Source organism: Glandiceps talaboti, chromosome 3 (assembly GCF_964340395.1).
Source record: "Glandiceps talaboti chromosome 3, keGlaTala1.1, whole genome shotgun sequence".
Lineage (NCBI taxonomy): Eukaryota > Metazoa > Hemichordata > Enteropneusta > Spengelidae > Glandiceps > Glandiceps talaboti.
Window position 1 is genome coordinate 269,923 of NC_135551.1, and position 27,401 is coordinate 297,323.

Here is a 27,401-nt window from a genome sequence, read left to right on the forward strand (position 1 = left end):
CATTTAATTCCCGGACTTGAGAACTGCTCAGAATGACGGACCAGTATTTGCGGTGACGCAAAACCATGCGTATTATACCGTACGCAATGGAAATTAATTTTTTATGCATATTTGATCGAACGATCCGTATCCTATACGCAACGAATTTTGTTACATTTGCCATACCCCTCGACTGACGATCGTATTATACTGAGTGAGAGTCGATTGTTTTTATTTTGATACATAATACTATTATAGACCACTAACGAACTGGCCCTGTTACAGTCAATGTAAAAAAGACGCAACACTAATGTTGCAATTTTTGTTGCCATTGTTGTGTCTAACTGGAAAATTAATAGTACATGCCAAACACAGCTGCACATGTTCAAATGGACACTCAATACGTCACGCTCCCACGTCAAAAAAAACTCACACTGTAAGACATGCCTAGCCATGATATAGTTCTCTTCAGCATGTTCAGTTTTTTTTACGAAAACAAAAATAGTCGGTGACAATACGGCATGGCAGTTTCAGTTAGCACAGGTCTTTTTTGAAAGAAGGCGAAACCGCTTCGTGTCACTATGGGTGGTAATGAAGTCAATCAAAAGAAAATGAAATAAAACGAATCGCAATACATAGTTTTCAAGTGGGACAGGTATCCGACAAAACTTTCTGCTCCGACGACTCACTAAGATTTTGAAAGGTCAAAGATTGTACTATGACGACACATGCAACGTCCGAACTATTAAACTAAAGGGAAGGGACAGAGGGGAACTTAGCGTTCAACTTCAATACTGACGTAGCCATGGAAAATCTTACTTGCGTGTTTTTATATTAAGAGAAGCAATTCATAGACACAGCGACTCTGAAAACCATAGATTTTGTAGTACATTTAGTGTACACGTAAAAACAGACCGTTCCGAGACTTTTGTCACGGCCCACCTATCCATGAACAATGGAATCGCCCACATTGACAACACGTGTTTATCTGTGTTGAGGCCATCGCATCTCACCCGATATCTCCGTAAGTTCGATCGTGGTTCGATGGGTACGAAAATATTAGCCCATTTTCGTTTCGATTACTATTCAATAAATAGTTAAGGAACTAGAATGTACCATTTTGTTCATTTTAGTGACATATTATTTATTATCATCTAAGTAGTGTCGGTGAACAACACAAGCCTTTCAAAGTTCCGCATTTCATTTTGTTTTTGTACCGTAAACTCGAGAAAGTGTGTGTTTACATGCAAACAATCCCACGATCCGAGTTCAAGTTCGCCCTGAAAAGGGCCGACGTGTAAAATATTCCGTGTACCTCCTGATCTTCATTGAGCTAAATGACGGAGGAAAGACATGTTGACTGTTTGAAAGCTATAGAATGAATGACAAGTTTGATGAAAGTATGCGTGAATGTGATTCGCACGAAGTTTGACATCAGTGACAGTAGCCTCTTTACCGAGATATTTGACTTTCCAAAATGGCGACCATGAGATCGTAGCGAAACCGCGAGAGAAGTAAATCGTTTTGCCCCGTTTGTTGAAAAAATATTCAATTCATTTTTTTTTCGTCAAAACTTACAAGGGGGCGCCAAGAATTTACAAGAGGGCGCGGCGCCCCTGTTACCTTGTTCAGGGAGAACACTGTAGTACCCTAGTCTCACATTACTACTCTCCTAATATCGTCGTCTTACATTACTACTGTCCTAATATCCCAGTCTTACATTACTACAATCCTAATACCCTAGTCTTACATTACTACAATCCTAATACCCTAGTCTTACATTACTACAATCCTAATACCCCAGTCTTACATTACTACAATCGTAATACCCCAGTCTTACATTACTACAATCGTAATACCCCAGTCTTACATTACTACTGTCCTAATACCCCAGTCTTACATTACTACTGTCCTAATACCCCAGTCTTACATTACTACTGTCCTAATACCCTAGTCTTACATTACTACTGTCCTAATACCCTAGTCTTACATTACTAGTCTTAATACCCTAGTCTTACATTACTACAATCGTAATACCCTAGTCTTACAGTACTACTGTCCTAATACCCCAGTCTTACATTACTACTGTCCTAATACCCCAGTCTTACATTACTACTGTCTTAATACCCTAGTCTTACATTACTACTGTCCTAATACCTGTCTAACATTACTACCATCCTAATACCCTAGTCTTACATTTAACTACTCTCCTAATATCGTCGTCTTACATTACTACAATCCTAATACCCTAGTCTTACATTACTACTGTCCTAATACCTGTCTTACATTACTACCATCCTAATACCCTAGTCTTACATTACTACAATCCTAATACCCTAGTCTTACATTACTACTGTCTTAATACCCTAGTCTTACATTACTACAATCCTAATACCCTAGTCTTACATTACTACTGTCCTAATACCTGTCTTACATTACTACAATCCTAATACCCTAGTCTTACATTACTACTGTCTTAATACCCTAGTCTTACATTACTACTGTCCTAATACCTGTCTTACATTACTACCATCCTAATACCCTAGTCTTACATTACTACAATCCTAATACCCTAGTCTTACATTACTACTATCCTAATACCCTAGTCTTACATTACTACTGTCCTAATACCCTAGTCTTACATTACTACTATCCTAATACCCTAGTCTTACAGTACTACTATCCTAATACCCTTGTCTTACATTACTACAATCCTGATACCCTAGTCTTACATTACTACACTCCTAATACCCTAGTCTTACATTACTACAATCCTAATACCCTAGTCTTACATTACTACTGTCTTAATACCCTAGTCTTACATTACTACTGTCCTAATACCTGTCTTACATTACTACCATTCTAATACCCTAGTCTTACATTACTACAATCCTAATACCCTAGTCTTACATTACTACTATCCTAATACCCTAGTCTTACATTACTACTGTCCTAATACCCTAGTCTTACATTACTACAATCCTAATACCCCAGTCTTACATTACTACTGTCCTAATACCCTAGTCTTACATTACTACAATCCTAATACCCCAGTCTTACATTACTACTGTCCTAATACCCTAGTCTTACATTACTACAATCCTAATACCCCAGTCTTACATTACTACTGTCCTAATACCCTAGTCTTACATTACTACTATCCTAATACCCTAGTCTTACATTACTACTGTCCTAATACCCAAGTCTCACATTACTACTATCCTAATACCCCAGTCTTACATTACTACTGTCCTAATACCTGTCTTACATTACTACTATCCTAATACCCTAGTCTTACATTACTACAATCCTGATACCCCAGTCTTACATTTCTACAATCCTAATACCCTAGTCTTACATTACTACTATCCTAATACCCAAGTCTTACATTACTACTGTCCTAATACCCTAGTCTTACATTACTACTATCCTAATACCCTAGTCTTACATTTCTACAATCCTAATACCCTAGTCTTACATTACTACTGTCCTAATACCCCAGTCTTACAGTACTACTATCCTAATACCCAAGTCTTATATTACCACAATCCTAATAATTTCATTTCAATTAAAAGCCATTACACATGTTCCACTACGTGCATAGATTGATATCACAAAGTTCTTTCAGATGTCTTATAGTTTGGCACACCTTTTCGCCAATTCAGGGGTTTATCATGTACTAATAGCCTACTATAACCAAGATTGTTGTATTCCAGCAATTATTATGTGTAGAAACAAAAAACTCAATATTACCCTTACAGAAGGCATTCAGTTTAAATCTGGTTAACATCTTCAGCTTGGTAACAAGGTTAACAAATTCATGTGCCATTTCAATGTTATTAGCAGCTGCTACGACAGATACAGTACCCAAGTCAGCAAAGTGAACACAGACGCACAAAATGCATCAAGTCAGGTCACCATCTTGGACATACATGCGTGTACATACATATACATACATACATACATACATACATACATACATACATACATACATACATACATACATACATACATATACATACATACATACATACATACATACATACATACTGTACATGCACACACACACACATACACACACGTGCACATGTGGCAATATTGACAAGATGTCAGCAAATTTGTTAATATTATCTTTGGAAAGTTTGAAAAAATAATTGTTTCCTGTGTCCTATTATTGTACATTATATCCTTTATATTTTTAGGTGGAGCTAGTACATTACCACCCAAGACATCGTTTGCTGTAGCCGGAGTTGATACAAGGATGCAGAGAACAGGATCATTTGGGTCTACAGGGTCCACTTCACCACCAACAATTAGGTACATCAATAAGACATTTCATAACAGTTTATAAAGTTAACTAATAAAATTTGATACTTCTAGTGTCTGTAATTGTAGTCTTCAAAATACCTGTAAATGTGGTGCCTATTCATGTCCTCTGCATGCGCGCGTGCATGTGTGTGTGTGTACATGTGATATAACTAATGATTCACCATGTGTTCATGACTGTTATAATTTATATTGCAGTACTGCTGCTTCTGGAGAGTGGGGTGTACCGCAGACTTCAAAGCTGAAATACAATCAACTGTTCAATACACATGACAGATCAAAGAGTGGATGGGTTTCAGGAGTTCAGGCCAGGGCTATACTAGTGCAATCAGGGTTACCACAGCCAAGATTGGCACAGATATGGTAAGTGGATGGGTTTGAGGAGTTAAGGCCAGGGCTGTACTAGTGCAATCAGGGTTACCACAGCCAAGATTGGCACAGATATGGTAAGTGGATGGGTTTGAGGAGTTCAGGCCAGGGCTGTATGAGTGCAATCAGGGTTACCACAGCCAACATTGGAACAGATACTTGGTAAATGGATGGGTTTGAGGAGTTAAGGCCAGGGTCATACTCAATAGTATACTAGTGCAGTCAGGGTTACCACAGCCAACATTGGAACAGATACTTGGTAAATGGATGGGTTTGAGGAGTTAAGGCCAGGATCAAAACATTAGTAAAGTTTGATAAATAAAGAGATAATAGATGGTTTGGACAGACCCTGTACTTCATACTAACATTTCTCTACTGTGTCCCCACCACTATAGTTGGACAGACCCTGTATTTTAATAATAGTAATAATAATATTTATTTCTTAAAAAGTGAATGCTTTCCATATAAAAACATCTCAAAGCGCCTTACAATGCTACGACAAAAAGGCAATAAAAAAGATATATAAGATTCAACTTAAAAATGCTAATATTCTCACTCAAACGGAGTGACAGTGGCAGCCTATTCCACAAATGTGGAGCATATGTCGAAAACACCCTATCCCCATAAAAAGCAGTTTTAACTACAGGTTGGTGAAGTGTGCATGCACCTTCAGTGGAGGATCGAAGTGTGCGGCCAACAGAGCGTATATTCAAGAGTTCCCTAAGGTACACTAGGGCCTTATTATTTAACACCTTGTATGTTAAGCACAGAATCTTAAACTCAATCCTTTTCTGTACAGGGAGCCAATGCAACCTGTTCAGTACTGGGGTGATATGTTCAGTTTTCCTTGTTTTTGTAACCAAACGTGCCGCGGCATTCTGAATAGATTGTAGTTTAGTAATCTGATAATTTGGTAGGCTATAAAGCAGACTATTACAGTAGTCAAGCCGAGAAGTGACAAAAGCGTGTACTAATTTTTCTGTTGAACCCTGGTCTAAAAGGTTGCGGATTTTGCCAATTCTCCATAGAGCAAGAGACGCTGACCTGCATAGATTAGAAATATGTGATGCCATGGTCATTGATTCATCAAGTGTGACACCAAGGTCACGAACTACTGAAGCTGAATGAACACTGACGCCCCCAACTTGTATGTCGCATCCCCGTGGCCGGTCCCCATTACCAAACTTTGAAGAGAATCGTATAACCTCAGTCTTGCTGTCATTAAGAGCGAGCATGTTATCATTCATCCATTGTCGAATTTCGTCGACACAATTCTCAATTTTTGCACTTGGGACAAAATCACGGGAGCAAACGACATACAGCTGAGAGTCGTCAGCATAAAACATACATTCTAAACTGTGTTGTTTTATCATGTCTTCAAGAGATGCAATATACAGACTAAATAACACGAAAGCAGCAGATAGATCTAGTAAAATTAAATTCACGTCGTCCCGCTGATCAAGAGCCCGTAGCACGTCATTCTTGACTCGAATGAGCGCAGTTTCAGTACTGTGGCCTTCTCGGTAGGCCAACTGACATTTAGCATACAGATCATTACGACACAGGTAAGAATTAATTTGAATTAAAGTAGATTTTTCGATCAACTTAGAGATGTAAGGTAAATTCGAAACAGGTCTATAATTTCCCAAAGTATTTTTGTCAAGTCCAGACTTCTTTAACAAAGGGCGTACAAGTGCAGATTTACATGACAATGGAAATTCACCTGACATAAATGACGCATTAATGATATGTGTAATTGCTGGGGATACTTGTTGTAAACACTGCTTTATCAATACTGTTGGTATGGGGTCCTGATTAGAAGATTTAGCGGGTAACGAACTAATAAGTTTCTCAACAAGCTCGATAGAAACTGGTTCAAAAGAGCCCAGACTAAAACCCGAGTTTACAAATGGGTCAGATGGTAGCACAGATAACAATTTCTCGCGAATCTTGTCAATCTTACAATGGAAGAACTTTGCGAACATGTCCGGTAAAGCAATTGGGTCTAAGTCCGGTAAAGTTGAAGCCAGTGCAACCTTACTGCCTGTAATGTCATCTATTATGCGAAACAGACCTTTTTAGTATCAGCGTCAGTGATGCGATTGCGATGATAGGACGAATGTTCATTACGTAACTTGGCCATGTACTGTTTTCTAGGACATGATGGTCCCATCAGTGATTTGCAAATTAGGGCTAAAAATGTGTCTTTTTGGTCAAAAATCTATAATTCCAAAACCACTGAGCAGATTGGGCTGAAATTTAATGGGAATGCATCTAAGGATGTATGGACGAAGAAATATTAAGCATACATTGATTCCATGAGTGATATGCAAATTAGGTGTACAAATGTTCATTTTTGGTCAAAAACTTATATCTGAAAAAGTACTTGGTCAATGAGTCTAAAACTTAGTGAGATGTTTCTAAAAGTGTTATTCTGCAGATTTTCTTTAAAAACTTTTGGCAAAATTGGCCCCAACACCCTTAGCAACAACCAAATGGCAGTATATTTTGGTCAAATAACAACATCATCTGGTAGCAAAGTGAGTAAACATTCAAAAAATGTATGCAAATACCATAGCAACCATGACCACGCCCATAGCAACAGCCAAACGGTGGTGTATTTCACAAAGTTAACAACAGGGATTAATAGACAATTGAATAAACATTCAAAAATATATAAATTTGCCCAGCAAAAAGACCATGTCCTTAGCAACAGCCAAATAATCACATATATTGTGAAGACAACGGGGATTAATAGACAATTGAATAAACATTCAAAAATTGTATGGAAATTTGCCTAGCAACATGACCACGCCCATAGCAACAACCAAATAATCTCGTATATCGCAAAGATAACAGGAATTGGAAGACAAATGAATAAACATTCAAAAAATGTATGCAAATGTGCCTAGCAACATGACCACGCCCATAGCAACAGCCAAATGATCACATATATTGCGAAGATAACAAGGATTAATAGACATTTGAACAAATATTCAAAAAATGTATGTAAATTTGCCTAGCAACAAGACCACGCCCACAGCAACAGCCAAATAATCACATATATTGTGAAGATAACGGGGATTAATAGACAATTGAATAAACATTCAAAAATTGTATGGAAATTTGCCTAGCAACATGACCACGCCCTTAGCAATAACCAAATAATCACATATATTGCAAAGATAATATGAGGAATTCATACACAGGTGAACAAAAACATAAAAAAATGTATGCAAATATATCTAGCAATACGGCCACGCCCATAGCAACAGCCAAATGATCACCTATATTGCAAAGATAGCAACATGGTTGGATAGGCAACTGGATTCAGCAAATGAACACCTATTGTTAGCATGGACTAGCATATGGATAAGCATTTTTAAAAACTGTACAGTTGTGCTACAACACCATTGGCAGTATTTTTTGTTCCAATGTTTAACTGGAAGCAAACACTACAATTCATGTAACTTAAGTTAAAAGCAAATAGACGCGGAAGCGATTATGACCTGAATGGCAAAGTTGTGTGGATTTTTCTGCTAAATTACACATTAACTGCCAAAAAATTTGACATTTCCTAAATCCAACATTAATTACGGAGCTTTCAAGACCGAAGAAGTGTTCAGAGGTACCCCAGTTTCCGTCAAAATCATCAAATGTATCAACGCATGCATTTTGAAATGGACAGTATGCTGACACCTCGCATACGTTTTCAGCGTGATAGTGTTTATTTGGGTTAATTAATGTTACAGGAATTGTAGTGTTTGCTGCCTGTTAAACATCGAAACAAAAACAAGCACAAGAACAACAAAAAACCCTAAAATCACAGCAAACACTACAATTTTTGCAGCTAAGGCCAGAGATATATGTCCCAACCGGATATTGACAGTATGTCAGACATCTCAAAATGTGTTCCTGTGTACTCATAATGTGTACTTGTAATTGTATCTGGTTACCAAACGAACAAGGACGACCATATCAACAATATGATCAAAGACAGATGACAAAGAAAAGAATTATTGGGCTACAAGCAAGGGTGATGGCGTTGAAGTGCAGTTTATTCTAATCCCTGGCCTACAGTAGTATACATTTTTCAAAAAACTTACTGCAAAAAGTAGCATGATTGTGTACAACGGTGCAGTGATGGACAATTCAATCAATCACAGTCTGACTTACCTGAGGAAAAAAGCTAATAATCTCACAATATTTGAATTCCTGTGTCAAAATTCTTATAAAAATCACTTATATTTAATATATACAGGTTGTTATGAACAAGTAACTTCAACAGAGCATAACTCATCTGAATCTGCAGTGATCTTGATTGTGATTCCGTGATGCTCTTCGATTCCGTTTATAGACTATACTGACAAACCTTTGATCTTTTCCGATAGAAACTCTTCGAGTCAATTGCATAAAAACGTAAAGTCCCAAAGTATCATTTTGCACAACGTTCGACAGTCTTTGGAGAGAGTTTAAAACAAATGGCATGCTTGAAGGTTGACCATGACATTATTATAGGGACTAAGAGCCCATTCACACCTAATACAATAAGTGTTTCTAGTCTGTTCCCTATAGTGGTCTGAGGTTAACCCCTGTACTTATACCAACATCTCTCTACTGTGCCCCGGCCCCACCACTATAGTTGGTTAGACCCTCCAACATCTCTACACTCTGTCCCACATCTCTATCTATACTGTGCCCCCAGCACTATAGTTGGACAGACCCTGTACTTTATACCAACATCTCTCTACTGTGCCCCTCACCACTATAGTTGGTTAGACCCTCCAACATCTCTACACTCTGTCCCACACCTCTCTACTGTGCCCCCACCACTATAGTTGGACAGACCCTGTACTTTATACCATCACCTCTCTACTGTGCCCCCCACCACTATAGTTGGTTAGACCCTCCAACATCTCTACACTCTGTCCCACATCTCTCTACTGTGCCCCCACCACTATAGTTGGACAGACCCTGTACTTTATACCAACACCTCTCTACTGTGCCCCCCACCACTATAGTTGGTTAGACCCTGTACTTATACCAACATCTCTCTACTGTGCCCCCACCACTATAGTTGGACAGACCCTGTACTTTATACCAACATCTCTCTACTGTGCCCCCCACCACTATAGTTGGACAGACCCTCCAACATCTCTACACTCTGTCCCACATCTCTATACTGTGCCCCCACCACTAAAGTTGGACAGACCCTGTACTTTATACCAACATCTCTCTACTGTGCCCCCCACCACTATAGTTGGTTAGACCCTCCAACATCTCTACACTCTGTCTCACATCTCTATACTGTGCCCCCACCACTATAGTTGGACAGACCCTGTACTTTATACCAACATCTCTCTACTGTGCCCCCACCACTATAGTTGGTTATAGACCCTCCAACATCTCTACACTCTGTCCCACATCTCTATACTGTGCCCCCACCACTATAGTTGGACAGACCCTGTACTTTATACCAACATCTCTCTACTGTGCCCCCACCACTATAGTTGGACAGACCCTGTACTTTATACCAACAGCTCTATACTGTGCCTTCACCGCTATAGTTGGATAGACCCTGTACTTGACAATGGACAACTTAAACCTTACCTTATTTCATATCAGCTCTTAAAGTCAGTGATCTGTAATATATTATAACTTACTACAAGAAACTGAAAACTAATATGAAAACTGGATTATCTCTGATATAACAGATATTTCCTCTCTTTTTTACACAGGACTTTGTCTGATATTGACAATGATGGCAAACTAACAAGGGAAGAGTTTGTGCTATCCATGCATCTTGTTGACATGGTAAAGACTGGCAATCCATTACCACAATCATTACCTCCAGATCTTATTCCACCATCATTTCGCCGACAGCGGTCTGGTAGCGGTGTTAGTGTCAACTTACCACCTACCAGTACCAGTATGGGTGGACTGGGTACCATGGGTAGTCCAGTGGGTATGGGGGGGTCTATGGGTGGAACGATGGGACCTCCATTGGCAGGTATTGGTGTTCATATGGGCGCCATGCAACCATTGGTACCACAGACAGGAAGACTAACTAAGCAAGGCAGTGCAGAAAGTACAGAATCAGCAGAAGAAGAAAAACGAGCAAAACCATGTAAGTATACACATCTTTCTACTTCTAATTATAGTAAGATATTATTATTACCCAGTGATTACTTACGTATACATGTAGGTGTGTATATGCATACTAGTGATTACTTACCTAGGTGTATATACATACCTAGTGATTACTTACCTAGGTGTGTATACATACTAGTGATTACTTACCTAGGTGTATATACATACTAGTGATTACTTACCTAGGTGTAATGGTATATACATACTAGTGATTACTTACCTAGGTGTTTATACATACTAGTGATTACTTACCTAGGTGTATATACATACTAGTGATTACTTACCTAGGTGTAATGGTATATACATACTAGTGATTACTTACCTAGGTGTGTATACATACAAGTGATTACTTACCTAGGTGTGTATACATACTAGTGATTACTTACCTAGGTGTATATACATACTAGTGATTACTTACCTAGGTGTTTATACATACTAGTGATTACTTACCTAGGTGTATATACATACTAGTGATTACTTACCTAGGTGTAATGGTATATACATACTAGTGATTACTTACCTAGGTGTGTATACATACAAGTGATTACTTACCTAGGTGTGTATACATACTAGTGATTACTTACCTAGGTGTTTATACATACTAGTGATTACTTACCTAGGTGTATATACATACTAGTGATTACTTACCTAGGTGTGTATACATACAAGTGATTACTTACCTAGGTGTGTATACATACTAGTGATTACTTACCTAGGTGTATATACATACTAGTGATTACTTACCTAGGTGTATATACATACTAGTGATTACTTACCTAGGTGTAATGGTATATACATACTAGTGATTACTTACCTAGGTGTGTATACATATTAGTGATTACTTACCTAGGTGTGTATACATACTAGTGATTACTTACCTAGGTGTATATACATACTAGTGATTACTTACCTAGGTGTTTATACATACTAGTGATTACTTACCTAGGTGTATATACATACTAGTGATTACTTACCTAGGTGTAATGGTATATACAAACTAGTGATTACTTACCTAGGTGTATATACATACTTAGTCTAGTGTATTGGTTCTAGAGAAAGACTTAGTCCAACTACGACAAAGGAGTTAAAAGAAGTGGGTGGGAGTACTTCTAAATGTTGGTAAAGTGTGAGGTAGAAATTAAAGATGTCTTGACCAGTCACTATAATCTTCTCATGATCTTTATTAAAACCGACGAAAAATGCTAAAAATGAATACAGGATAAAAGTGTTGGAATGAAATAATACAGATATGGAAATAAAAAGTAAGGTCATTTTCGAGGTATTCTGTCAAATTGTTGATGTGACTTTCACATTGGATCTTTTTCTTGTAGAGAACCTTCAACTTGTTGTAGTGGTTCCATTGTTCTTTGGAGAAATCTATTAGTTTAGTCATATTAACCATGTAATGACATTAGTTTTGTGTAATCTTGTTACCAGTAACTCTGGAAGAAAAAAAGAAAGAAAACTTTGACAGAGGACAGCAAGAGTTAGAAAGAAGAAGGCAATTATTACAACAAGAACAGCAGAGAGAAAGGGTAAAGACAATATATTTAGTGTTATATTTTACCTTGTAATGACTACATTGTATATTCCCCAAGCTAACAGTATGTCATCTGAGTTATTATGATGTATCACTCATGCACGGCAATTTGTTGTGACAAAGTGTATGATAATTAGATTTTATAGACTTTATTAATACATTAGAGGATATCAATACTTACTTTTTTGTAACTTTCCATTACAAAAAAGAGACAAATAATTAACAAGACAAGTTGTAGCTTTTAGATACTGATTTATTTGCATTTACTCAGCTTGTACAACAAGTGTATTATTTTATTTTCTGTTTGGGGATGTGTGAAACAGGAAAGAAGAGAATCTGAAGAAAGAGCTGAATTTGAAAGAAGAGAAAGAATAAGGTAACCGTTATTGTCACTATTAAATGGAGCACATGAAGATAAAATAGTGACAAAACACAATTAAGTGATCATTATGTATGAAGTAGTTATAAGTTTAAACTACATTATTTTAACAAAGATATATAGACATGTCATTTCTCACTATTATTGTGACATGTTGAAATATACTGTTAATGAACATTGACATAATTACATTTACAGGAGTTTCTTTGATAGCAAGTTTTTCTATAGTTGTCATACATTAAATCTCATTTATTGTTAGTCCCCGCGGACGAAGTCCGGAACGGGGACTTATGGATTGGGTTCCGTCTGTCCGTCCATGCGTCCGTCCGTCCGTCCGTCCGTCTGTCCGTCCGTCTGCAGCTGTTTCTTGGAGATGCCTGGACCGATTTTTTTCAAACTTGGTACAGGGGCAACATACAATGGCATACATATGCATGCCAATTTGTTTTATGATATGATCCAATATGGCCGCCTAGCAACCATTTTGTTTGCGAATTTTCCCTGTCTAAAGCCATAACTCAGACATGCTTTAACAGATCTCATTCAAAGTTGGTATTAGGACAGTGTTCTATGACATACATGTGCATATCCATTTTCATTGTGATACGATCCAATATGGCTGCCTGGTAGCCATTTTGTTTGTGAATTTTCATGTCCAAAGCCATAACTCAGACATGCTTGAACAGATCTCATTCAAAGTTGGTATTAGGACAGTGTTCTATGACATACATGTGTATATCCATTTTCGTCATGATACGATCCAATATGGCTGCCTGCCAGCCATTTTGTTTGTGAATTTTCCATGTCCAAAGCCATAACTCAGACATGCTTAAACAGATCTCATTCAAAGTTGGTATTAGGACAGTGTTCTATGACATACATGTGCATATCCATTTTCGTTGTGATACGATCCAATATGGCTGCCTGGCAGCCATTTTGTTTGCGAATTCTCATGTCCAAAGCCATAACTCAGACATGCTTGAACAGATCTCATTTAAAGTTGGTATTAGGACAGTGTTCTATGACATACATGTGCATATCCATTTTCGTCGTGATACGATCTAATATGGCTGCCTGGCAGCCATTTTGTTTATGAATTTTCCATGTCCAAAGCCATAACTCAGACTCCATTTTCATCATGATATGATCCCCCATACCCAACCAATCCTTTATTGTTGGAGGCATATTCCATGTCCAACAAGCACAGACAACATATCTAAGTCTGTTGGTTTTAGGTTCACAAATGTTGTTGCGTGATCAGAGTAGTGATAATTCCTTAAAACCCAATTATAGCGGGGACTATGTCATTATCAATGACTTGTTTTACTATTATGATTAGTACCCCACTATCACCCACTAACACTCACGATCATCACTAACACCCACTTATCGTCACTGTCACCACTATCACCCACTATCATCACTATCACCACTATCACCCACTATCACCCATTAACATCACTATCACCTACTATCACTATCACCTACTATCACTGTCACCACTATCACCCACTGTCACTATCACCCACTATCACCATCACCCACTATCACCATCACCCACTATCACCATCACCCACTATCACCATCACCCACTGTCACCATCACCCACTGTCACTATCACCCACTATCACCATCACCCACTATCACCATCACCCACTGTCACCATCACCCACTGTCACCATCACCCACTGTCACTAGCACCCACTATCACTATCACCCACTATCACCCATTAACATCACTATCACCTACTATCACTATCACCTACTATCACTATCACCACCATCACCCACTGTCACTAGCACCCACTATCACTATCACCCAATATCACTATTACCCACTATCACTATCACCCACTATCACCCACTATCACTATCACCACAAACACCTACTATCACCCCTAACACCCACTATCATCCACTATCATCATTATCACCCTATCATCCACTATCACCCACTATCATCACTATCACCCACTATCACCACTATCACCCACTGTCACTACTATCACCCTTTATCATAACTATCATCACCATCACCCACTATCACCGCTATCACCATCACCCACTGTCACTCGCTATCATCGCTATTACCCGCTATCACTATCACCAGCTATCACCACTATCACCCACTATCACCCACTATCATCACTATCATCATCACCACTGTCACCACTATCACCCGCTATCACCAATAGCAGTAAGCTACCATATACAAAAACAATAATTTTTAGCACAGCTGAACTGATACAGGCATGGCAAACTGTGTGTGTGTGTGTGTGTGTGTGTGTGTGTGTGTGTGTGTGTGTGTGTGTGTGTGTGCGTGTGAGTGTGCGTGTGTGTGTGTGTGCATGTGTGTGTGCATATGTGCGTGCTTGTGTGCGTGCCTGTGTGCATGCCTGTGTGCATGCCTGTGTGCATGTGTCAATGTGTGTAAACAACTTAAAGTCAAAAAGCACTGTACCGATTGCCCTGATATTTGGTAGGTGTATTACTCTCGGTGTCTAGTTTGGAAATTGTGCAAGTCAAAATGATCTTACCACTGATTTTTGGTCAGAAAACTTAAGCTCAAAAACTACTGTACTGGGCAGATTGGTTTGAAGTATGATGGAAATATTCTTAAGGGTGTTTGAAGAATTGTTCATGACATGGTGATCCCATCAGTGATATGCAAATTAAGGCTGAAAATTTGTCTTTTTGGTCAGAAATCTTTAATTCCTAAAGTTCTGAGCAGATTGGGCTGAAATGTAATGGGGATGCACCTGAGGTGTATAGATGAAGAAATATGAAGCATATAATGATTACATCAGTGATATGCAAATTAGGTGTAAAAATGTGAATTTTTGTTTTAAAAAATCATATCTCAAAAAGTTCTTGGTCAGTGAGACTGAAACATGGTGAGATGTTTCTAGAAGTGTTATTCTGCAGATTATCTTCAAAACATTTTGACACAATTGGCCCTAGCAACAGTGTAACAGGGTAACACAATTTGCCCTTAGCAACAACCGAATAGCAGTATATTTTGATTAAATAACATTATCTAGTAGGCAAGTGAGTAAACATTTAAAAAATGTATGCAAATATACCTAACAACAATGACAACGCCCATAACAACAGCCAAACGGTGGTGTATTTCACAAAGATAATAGGATTTCTTAGAGAAATGAACATTCAAAAAGTGTATGCAAATATGCCTAGCAACAAGACCACACCCATAGCAACAGCCAAAGGATTGCGTATATTGCAAAGCTGACAAGAGTGTTGGATAGGCAACTGGATTATCATTCAGCAAATGAACACCTATACCTAGCATGGATTAGTATGTGGTTAAACATTTTTTAAAATTGTACAGTTGTGCAAGAACTTCATTTTTTAATTTTTGTTTGTCTGTTTTTGCCGATATCTTGTCTTCTGTAGTATTAAATGTCTGACAATTTTTAAACAAAAAGGGTAACACATTTTATGAGCCAAGTCTTCTTTCACTTACTAATGTTAGTCATAAAAACTAAGTTGTGACCAACAATGTCACCAACATGTTTGTTGTCTGTTCTAATGTACAGGTTAGAACAAGAAAGGCGGAAACAAATGGAAATGGAAAAAATGTTGGCAAGACAAAGGGAATTGGAGGCAGAGAAAGAAGAGCAACGGAGAAAAATACTGGAACAAAGAGAAGTACGTCCACCTAATTCAGCTGTACAAAATGTGTTGTTGACAATGTTTTTACAATGACTATATAAATGACAATAGTCTGTCAGACCCAGTTATTGTAAACTACTGAGTCATGTCAGACCCAGTTATTGTAAACTACTGAGTCATGTCAGATGTAGTGTTACTGTAAACTAGTGAGTCATGTCAAACATAGTGTTATTGTAAACTAGTGACTCATATCAAATGTAGTGTTACTGTAAACTACTGAGTCATGTCAGACCCAGTTGTTGTAAACTACTGAGTCATGTCAGACTTAGTGTTACTGTAGACTAGTGAGTCACGTCACACCCAGTTATTGTAAACTACTGAGTCATGTCAGACATAGTGTTATTGTAAACTAACGAGTCATGTCAGACTTAGTGTTACTGTTAACTTGAGTCATGTCAGACTTAGTGTTACTGTTAACTAGTGAGTCACATCAAACCCAGTGTTATTGTAAACTAGTGAGTCATGTCAGACTTAGTGTTATTGTAAACTAGTGAGTCACGTCAAACCCAGTGTTGTAAATTAGTGAGTCACGTCAGACCCAGTTATTGTAAACTACTGAGTCATGTCAGACCCAGTGTTATTGTAAACTAGTAAGTCACATCAAACCCAGTGTTATTGTAAACTAGTGAGTCATGTCAGACATAGTGTTATTGTAAACTAACGAGTCATGTCAGACTTAGTGTTACTGTTAACTTGTGAGTCATGTCAGACTTAGTGTTACTGTTAACTAGTGAGTCACATCAAACCCAGTGTTATTGTAACCTAGTGAGTCATGTCAGACAGTGTTATTGTAAACTAGTGAGTCACATCAAACCCAGTGTTATTGTAAACTACTGAGTCATGTCAGACTTAGTGTTATTGTAAACTAGTGAGTCACATCAAACCCAGTGTTATTGTAAACTACTGAGTCATGTCAGACTTAGTGTTATTGTAAACTAGTGAGTCATGTCAGACCCAGTGTTATTGTAAACTAGTGAGTCACATCAGACCCAGTGTTATTGTAGACTAGTGAGTCATGTCAGACTTAGTGTTATTGTAAACTAGTGAGTCACATCAAACCCAGTGTTATTGTAAACTACTGAGTCATGTCAGACTTAGTGTTATTGTAAACTAGTGAGTCATGTCAGACCCAGTGTTATTGTAAACTAGTGAGTCATGTCAGACCCAGTGTTATTGTAAACTAGTGAGTCATGTCAGACTTAGTGTTATTGTAAATTAGTGAGTCATGTCAGACCCAGTGTTATTGTAAACTAGTGACTCATATCAAATGTAGTGTTGCTGTAAACTAGTGAGTCATGTCAAACCCAGTGTTATTGTAAACTAGTGAGTCACGTCACACCCAGTGTTATTGTAAACTAGTGTCACGTCACACCCAGTGTTATTGTAAACTAGTGAGTCACGTCAAACCCAGTGTTATTGTAAACTAGTGAGTCACGTCAGACCCAGTGTTATTGTAAACTAGTGAGTCACGTCAGACCCAGTGTTACTGTAAATTAGTGAGTCACGTCAAACCCAGTGTTATTGTAAACTAGTGAGTCACGTCACACCCAGTGTTATTGTAAACTAGTGAGTCACGTCACACCCAGTGTTATTGTAAACTAGTGAGTCACGTCAGACCCAGTGTTACTGTAAATTAGTGAGTCACGTCAAACCCAGTGTTATTGTAAACTAATCAGTCATGTCAGACTTAGTGTTATTGTAAATTAGTGAGTCACGTCAGACTTAGTGTTATTGTAAACTAGTGATTCATGTCAGACCCAGTGTTATTGTAAACTAGTGAGTCATGTCAGACTTAGTGTTATTGTAACCTAGTGAGTCACATCAGACCCAGTGTTATTGTAAACTAGTGAGTCATGTCAAACATAGTGTTATTGTAAACTAGTGACTCATATCAAATGTAGTGTTACTGTAAACTACTGAGTCATGTCAGACCCAGTTATTGTAAACTACTGAGTCATGTCAGACTTAGTGTTACTGTAGACTAGTGAGTCACGTCACACCCAGTTATTGTAAACTACTGAGTCATGTCAGACATAGTGTTATTGTAAACTAACGAGTCATGTCAGACTTAGTGTTACTGTTAACTTGAGTCATGTCAGACTTAGTGTTACTGTTAACTAGTGAGTCACATCAAACCCAGTGTTATTGTAAACTAGTGAGTCATGTCAGACTTAGTGTTATTGTAAACTAGTGAGTCACGTCAAACCCAGTGTTGTAAATTAGTGAGTCACGTCAGACCCAGTGTTATTGTAAACTAGTGAGTCACGTCAAACCCAGTGTTATTGTAAATTAGTGAGTCACATCAGACCCAGTGTTATTGTAAACTAGTGAGTCACGTCAAACCCAGTGTTAATGTAAATTAGTGAGTCACGTCAGACCCAGTGTTATTGTAAACTAGTGAGTCATGTCAGACCCAGTGTTATTGTAAATTAGTGAGTCACATCAAACCCAGTGTTATTGTAAACTAGTGAGTCACGTCAAACCCAGTGTTATTGTAAACTAGTGAGTCATGTCAGACCCAGTGTTATTGTAAACTAGTGAGTCATGTCAGACTTAGTGTTATTGTAAATTAGTGAGTCATGTCAGACCCAGTGTTATTGTAAACTAGTGACTCATATCAAATGTAGTGTTGCTGTAAACTAGTGAGTCATGTCAAACCCAGTGTTATTGTAAACTAGTGAGTCACGTCACACCCAGTGTTATTGTAAACTAGTGAGTCACGTCACACCCAGTGTTATTGTAAACTAGTGAGTCACGTCAAACCCAGTGTTATTGTAAACTAGTGAGTCACGTCAGACCCAGTGTTATTGTAAACTAGTGAGTCACGTCAGACCCAGTGTTACTGTAAATTAGTGAGTCACGTCAAACCCAGTGTTATTGTAAACTAGTGAGTCACGTCACACCCAGTGTTATTGTAAACTAGTGAGTCACGTCACACCCAGTGTTATTGTAAACTAGTGAGTCACGTCAGACCCAGTGTTACTGTAAATTAGTGAGTCACGTCAAACCCAATGTTATTGTAAACTAATCAGTCATGTCAGACTTAGTGTTATTGTAAATTAGTGAGTCACGTCAGACTTAGTGTTATTGTAAACTAGTGATTCATGTCAGACCCAGTGTTATTGTAAACTAGTGAGTCATGTCAGACTTAGTGTTATTGTAACCTAGTGAGTCACATCAGACCCAGTGTTATTGTAAACTAGTGAGTCATGTCAAACATAGTGTTATTGTAAACTAGTGACTCTTATCAAATGTAGTGTTACTGTAAACTACTGAGTCATGTCAGACCCAGTTATTGTAAACTACTGAGTCATGTCAGACTTAGTGTTACTGTAGACTAGTGAGTCACGTCACACCCAGTTATTGTAAACTACTGAGTCATGTCAGACATAGTGTTATTGTAAACTAACGAGTCATGTCAGACTTAGTGTTACTGTTAACTTGAGTCATGTCAGACTTAGTGTTACTGTTAACTAGTGAGTCACATCAAACCCAGTGTTATTGTAAACTAGTGAGTCATGTCAGACTTAGTGTTATTGTAAACTAGTGAGTCACGTCAAACCCAGTGTTGTAAATTAGTGAGTCACGTCAGACCCAGTGTTATTGTAAACTAGTGAGTCACGTCAAACCCAGTGTTATTGTAAATTAGTGAGTCACATCAGACCCAGTGTTATTGTAAACTAGTGAGTCACGTCAAACCCAGTGTTAATGTAAATTAGTGAGTCACGTCAGACCCAGTGTTATTGTAAACTAGTGAGTCACGTCAGACCCAGTGTTACTGTAAATTAGTGAGTCACGTCAAACCCAGTGTTATTGTAAACTAGTGAGTCACGTCACACCCAGTGTTATTGTAAACTAGTGAGTCACGTCACACCCAGTGTTATTGTAAACTAGTGAGTCACGTCAGACCCAGTGTTACTGTAAATTAGTGAGTCACGTCAAACCCAATGTTATTGTAAACTAATCAGTCATGTCAGACTTAGTGTTATTGTAAATTAGTGAGTCACGTCAGACTTAGTGTTATTGTAAACTAGTGATTCATGTCAGACCCAGTGTTATTGTAAACTAGTGAGTCATGTCAGACTTAGTGTTATTGTAACCTAGTGAGTCACATCAGACCCAGTGTTATTGTAAACTAGTGAGTCATGTCAAACATAGTGTTATTGTAAACTAGTGACTCTTATCAAATGTAGTGTTACTGTAAACTACTGAGTCATGTCAGACCCAGTTATTGTAAACTACTGAGTCATGTCAGACTTAGTGTTACTGTAGACTAGTGAGTCACGTCACACCCAGTTATTGTAAACTACTGAGTCATGTCAGACATAGTGTTATTGTAAACTAACGAGTCATGTCAGACTTAGTGTTACTGTTAACTTGAGTCATGTCAGACTTAGTGTTACTGTTAACTAGTGAGTCACATCAAACCCAGTGTTATTGTAAACTAGTGAGTCATGTCAGACTTAGTGTTATTGTAAACTAGTGAGTCACGTCAAACCCAGTGTTGTAAATTAGTGAGTCACGTCAGACCCAGTGTTATTGTAAACTAGTGAGTCACGTCAAACCCAGTGTTATTGTAAATTAGTGAGTCACATCAGACCCAGTGTTATTGTAAACTAGTGAGTCACGTCAAACCCAGTGTTAATGTAAATTAGTGAGTCACGTCAGACCCAGTGTTATTGTAAACTAGTGAGTCATGTCAGACCCAGTGTTATTGTAAATTAGTGAGTCACATCAAACCCAGTGTTATTGTAAACTAGTGAGTCACGTCAAACCCAGTGTTATTGTAAATTAGTGAGTCACATCAAACCCAGTGTTATTGTAAACTAGTGAGTCACGTCACACCCAGTGTTATTGTAAACTAGTGAGTCACGTCACACCCAGTGTTATTGTAAACTAGTGAGTCACGTCAGACCCAGTGTTACTGTAAATTAGTGAGTCACGTCAAACCCAGTGTTATTGTAAACTAATCAGTCATGTCAGACTTAGTGTTATTGTAAATTAGTGAGTCACGTCAGACTTAGTGTTATTGTAAACTAGTGATTCATGTCAGACCCAGTGTTATTGTAAACTAGTGAGTCATGTCAGACTTAGTGTTATTGTAACCTAGTGAGTCACATCAGACCCAGTGTTATTGTAAACTAGTGAGTCATGTCAAACATAGTGTTATTGTAAACTAGTGACTCATATCAAATGTAGTGTTACTGTAAACTACTGAGTCATGTCAGACCCAGTTATTGTAAACTACTGAGTCATGTCAGACTTAGTGTTACTGTAGACTAGTGAGTCACGTCACACCCAGTTATTGTAAACTACTGAGTCATGTCAGACATAGTGTTATTGTAAACTAACGAGTCATGTCAGACTTAGTGTTACTGTTAACTTGAGTCATGTCAGACTTAGTGTTACTGTTAACTAGTGAGTCACATCAAACCCAGTGTTATTGTAAACTAGTGAGTCATGTCAGACTTAGTGTTATTGTAAACTAGTGAGTCATGTCCAACCCAGTGTTGTAAATTAGTGAGTCACATCAAACCCAGTGTTATTGTAAACTAGTGAGTCATGTCAGACCCAGTGTTATTGTAAATTAGTGAGTCACATCAAACCCAGTGTTATTGTAAACTAGTGAGTCACGTCAAACCCAGTGTTATTGTAAATTAGTGAGTCACATCAAACCCAGTGTTATTGTAAACTAGTGAGTCATGTCAGACTTAGTGTTATTGTAAACTAGTGAGTCACGTCAAACCCAGTGTTGTAAATTAGTGAGTCACGTCAGACCCAGTGTTATTGTAAACTAGTGAGTCACGTCAAACCCAGTGTTATTGTAAATTAGTGAGTCACATCAGACCCAGTGTTATTGTAAACTAGTGAGTCACGTCAAACCCAGTGTTAATGTAAATTAGTGAGTCACGTCAGACCCAGTGTTATTGTAAACTAGTGAGTCATGTCAGACCCAGTGTTATTGTAAATTAGTGAGTCACATCAAACCCAGTGTTATTGTAAACTAGTGAGTCACGTCAAACCCAGTGTTATTGTAAATTAGTGAGTCACATCAAACCCAGTGTTATTGTAAACTAGTGAGTCATGTCAGACACAGTGTTATTGTAAATTAGTGAGTTACGTCAGACGCAGTGTTATTGTAAATTAGTGAGTCACGTCAGACCCAGTGTTATTGTAAATTAGTGAGTCACATCAGACCCAGTGTTATTTTAAATTAGTGAGTCACATCAGACCCAGTGTTATCGTAGACTAGTGAGTCACATCAGACCCAGTGTTATTGTAAACTACTGAGTCACGTCAGACCCAGTATTACTGTAGACTACTGAGTGAGTCATGTCAGGAAGTTAATGCTTTGAGTGAAAAGATAAATGAAATGCACCCAACATTAAAATTTTTGTTGGTTAGCTCAGAAATTGAAGTGGTATACCTTGATCTGGTGATTTACAAAGGTCAAACAGATCAAAAGGTTGGATATCAAGACTCACACCAAACTGACTGACACCAAACTACCTCCACAGACAATCATGTCACCCAAACTCGGTCTTTAATGGTTTTATTAAAGGCGAGACAATGAGGTACATACGAATGTGCAATAACAAAGAAGATTTTCAAAACATATTGAAATTCTTCATAAACAAATTAACACAAAGAGGATACAACGAAGCAGAAGTGATTTGCTCGTTAAAAGGGGTCCATTATGAAAATAGGGAGACTTATCTCCAAAGTCAGACACCAACTCAAGAGATTCCTCTAGTCTTCAAAACAACATTATATAGTCCCAACATTAAAAACGTCTAGACGCATTAACAAAATATTTGGAACTGCTAGAAACAATGTAACCTTGAACCAACTCTACCCGACCAAATCAATCATAGTACAGAAAAGAAACAAAAATCTCAATGACATACTTATCACAACTAAACTCAAGTCTCTGTCTCTAAAAGCAAGGTTGAAAAAAGCCATGCTGATAATGATATAATCAAAATACTTACATCTCTGCTGGATGAACAAAATTATTTTTAAGCCAAACAATGCGGGAACACCATCTTGTTCGACAGAACTGCGACAGATGAAGGACCCCAACAGCCAATCTGAAACATCTTAAAAGAGGGGTCAAATAAGTATTGGCCTGGGGACGTATTGCCAATGTCTTCCCTGCTAATCTACCCTAATACCAGGGTCAGTAACCTTGACAAACCGGTCACTTGGCTAACAGACATTCGAACCAATTTATTATTACCAAATAAAACAATCAAGTTTGAACCAGATTGGAAAACTGTTTCCATTTATTAACAAACTTGATCTAAAATCAAAAGGCAATGTCATACACGTATTTAACATTGCATTCTCACTAACCAGAGCTATTATTTTTTCCACGAGCCAGTCCCTACTGGCCGTGGATGCATTTATATACAATATCTGTACTTATGGCATAACTAATTTATTCGTTTTGTACGTAAACACTACAACCAATCAGATTGCCCCATACATACCATGTGATATACAATGCCTTGGCAAGAGACTAGTAGTACGTACACTGAAAACTGACTTGGCCAAGTTGGGTTCTTATTGGAGAAATTTTATTTTTGCCATCCTACAAACAAGATTGGATTGATACATGTATATGAATATAAAATAGTGATCTATAAATCTTGCCTCGAAGTGTCAAGCAGGGTTTGTGAGAGCAGAGATTTGTTGTACCGTCAGACCAGGCGTCCGATACAATCGTGAGTTTGTAGCAAGTAGTGAAGTAGGTTACAACATGGATTATCTCAATAGGGCCGTGGTTAACATATGTTATAAACATTAAAACATGGACATGATATGTTATAAACTTATATTAAAACATGGACATGACATGTTATAAACTTATATTAAAACATGGACATGATATGTTATAAACTTATATTAAAACATGGACATGATATGTTATAAACTTATATTAAAACATGGACATGATATGGTATAAACTTATATTAAAACATGGACATGATATGGTATAAACTTATATTAAAACATGGACATAACATGTTATAAACTTATATTAAAACATGGACATGATATGTTATAATAAACTTATATTAAAACATTGACATGATATGTTATAAACTTATATTAAAACATGGACATGACATGTTATAAACTTATATTAAAACATGGACATGATATGTTATAAACTTATATTAAAACATTGACATGATATGTTATAAACTTAATATATTAAAACATTGACATGATATGTTATAAACTTATATTAAAACATGGACATAACATGTTATAAACTTATATTAAAACATGGACATGATATGTTATAAACTTATATTAAAACATTGACATGATATGTTATAAACTTATATTAAAACATGGACATGACATGTTATAAACTTATATTAAAACATGGACATGATATGTTATAAACTTATATTAAAACATTGACATGATATGTTATAAACTTAATATATTAAAACATTGACATGATATGTTATAAACTTATATTAAAACATGGACATAACATGTTATAAACTTATATTAAAACATGGACATGATATGTTATAAACTTATATTAAAACATGGACATAACATGTTATAAACTTATATTAAAACATGGACATGATATGTTATAAACTATATTAAAACATGGACATGATATGTTATAAACTTATATTAAAACATGGACATGATATGTTATAAACTTATATTAAAACATGGACATAACATGGTATAAACTTATATTAAAACATGGACATAACATGTTATAAACTTATATTAAAACATTGACATGATATGGTATAAACTTATATTAAAACATTGACATGATATGTTATAAACTTATATTAAAACATGGACATGACATGTTATAAACTTATATTAAAACATGGACATGATATGTTATAAACTTATATTAAAACATTGACATGATATGTTATAAACTTAATATATTAAAACATTGACATGATATGTTATAAACTTATATTAAAACATGGACATAACATGTTATAAACTTACATTAAAACATGGACATGATATGTTATAAACTTATATTAAAACATTGACATGATATGGTATAAACGTATATTAAAACATGGACATGATATGTTATAAACTTATATTAAAACATGGACATGACATGTTATAAACTTATATTAAAACATGGACATGACATGTTTTAAACTTATATTAAAACATGGACATGATATGTTATAAACTTATATTAAAACATGGACATGATATGTTATAAACATTAAAACGTGGACATGATATGTTATAAACTTATATTAAAACATGGACATGATATGTTATAAACTTATATTAAAACATGGACATGATATGTTATAAACTTATATTAAAACATGGACATAACATGTTATAACTTATATTAAAACATGGACATGATATGTTATAAACTTATATTAAAACATGGACATAACATGTTATAACTTATATTAAAACATGGACATGATGTTATAAACTTATATTAAAACATGGACATGACATGTTATAAACTCATATTAAAACATGGACATGACATGTTAAAAACTTATATTAAAACATGGACATGATATGTTATAAACTTATATTAAAACATGGACATGACATGTTATAAACTTATATTAAAACATGGACATGATATGTTTTAAACATTAAAACATGGACATGACATGTTTTAAACTTATATTAAAACATGGACATGATATGTTATAAACTTATATTAAAACATGGACATGATATGTTATAAACTTATATTAAAACATGGACATGATATGTTATAAACTTATATTAAAACATGGACATGACATGTTTTAAACTTATATTAAAACATTGACATGATATGTTATAAACTTATATTAAAACATGGACATGACATGTTATAAACTTATATTAAAACATGGACATGATATGTTATAAACTTATATTAAAACATGGACATAACATGTTATAACTTATATTAAAACATGGACATGATATGTTATAAACTTATATTAAAACATGGACATAACATGTTATAACTTATATTAAAACATGGACATGATATGTTATAAACTTATATTAAAACATGGACATGATATGTTATAAACTTATATTAAAACATGGACATGATATGTTATAAACTTATATTAAAACATGGACATGACATGTTTTAAACTTATATTAAAACATGGACATGACATGTTATAAACTTATATTAAAACATGGACATGATATGTTATAAACTTATATTAAAACATGGACATAACATGTTATAACTTATATTAAAACATGGACATGATATGTTATAAACTTATATTAAAACATGGACATAACATGTTATAACTTATATTAAAACATGGACATGATATGTTATAAACTTATATTAAAACATGGACATGACATGTTATAAACTCATATTAAAACATGGACGTGACATGTTAAAAACCTATATTAAAACATGGACATGATATGTTATAAACTTATATTAAAACATGGACATGATATGTTATAAACTTATATTAAAACATGGACATGATATGTTTTAAACATTAAAACATGGACATTTTATGTTATAAACTTATATTAAAACATGGACATGATATGTTATAGACTTATATTAAAACATGGACATGACATGTTTTAAACTTATATTAAAACATGGACATGATATGTTATAAACTTATATTAAAACATGGACAAGATATGTTGTAAACCTATATTAAAACATGGACATGATATGTTATAAGCTTATATTAAAACATGGACATGACATGTTATAAACTTATATTAAAACATGGACATGATATGTTATAAACTTATATTAAAACATGGACATGATATGTTATAAACTTATATTAAAACATGGACATAACATGTTATAACTTATATTAAAACATGGACATGATATGTTATAAACATTAAAACATGGACATGATATGTTATAAACTTATATTAAAACATGGACATGACATGTTATAAACTTATATTAAAACATGG

At 36.1% G+C, this 27,401-nt stretch overlaps 1 protein-coding gene across 2 annotated transcripts in view; it reads left to right on the top strand.

Moving 5' to 3' along the window:
- Positions 1–27,401, top strand: part of LOC144432808 (intersectin-1-like) — a 305,852-nt gene that overhangs the window by 73,720 nt on the left and 204,731 nt on the right. For both annotated transcript variants that reach the window (XM_078121087.1, XM_078121088.1), the window contains 6 exons: positions 4,182–4,296; positions 4,504–4,668; positions 10,413–10,801; positions 12,262–12,359; positions 12,688–12,740; positions 16,301–16,412. In XM_078121087.1, the coding sequence (XP_077977213.1) occupies positions 4,182–4,296; positions 4,504–4,668; positions 10,413–10,801; positions 12,262–12,359; positions 12,688–12,740; positions 16,301–16,412 (932 nt within the window). The remainder of the gene's footprint in view (positions 1–4,181; positions 4,297–4,503; positions 4,669–10,412; positions 10,802–12,261; positions 12,360–12,687; positions 12,741–16,300; positions 16,413–27,401) is intronic.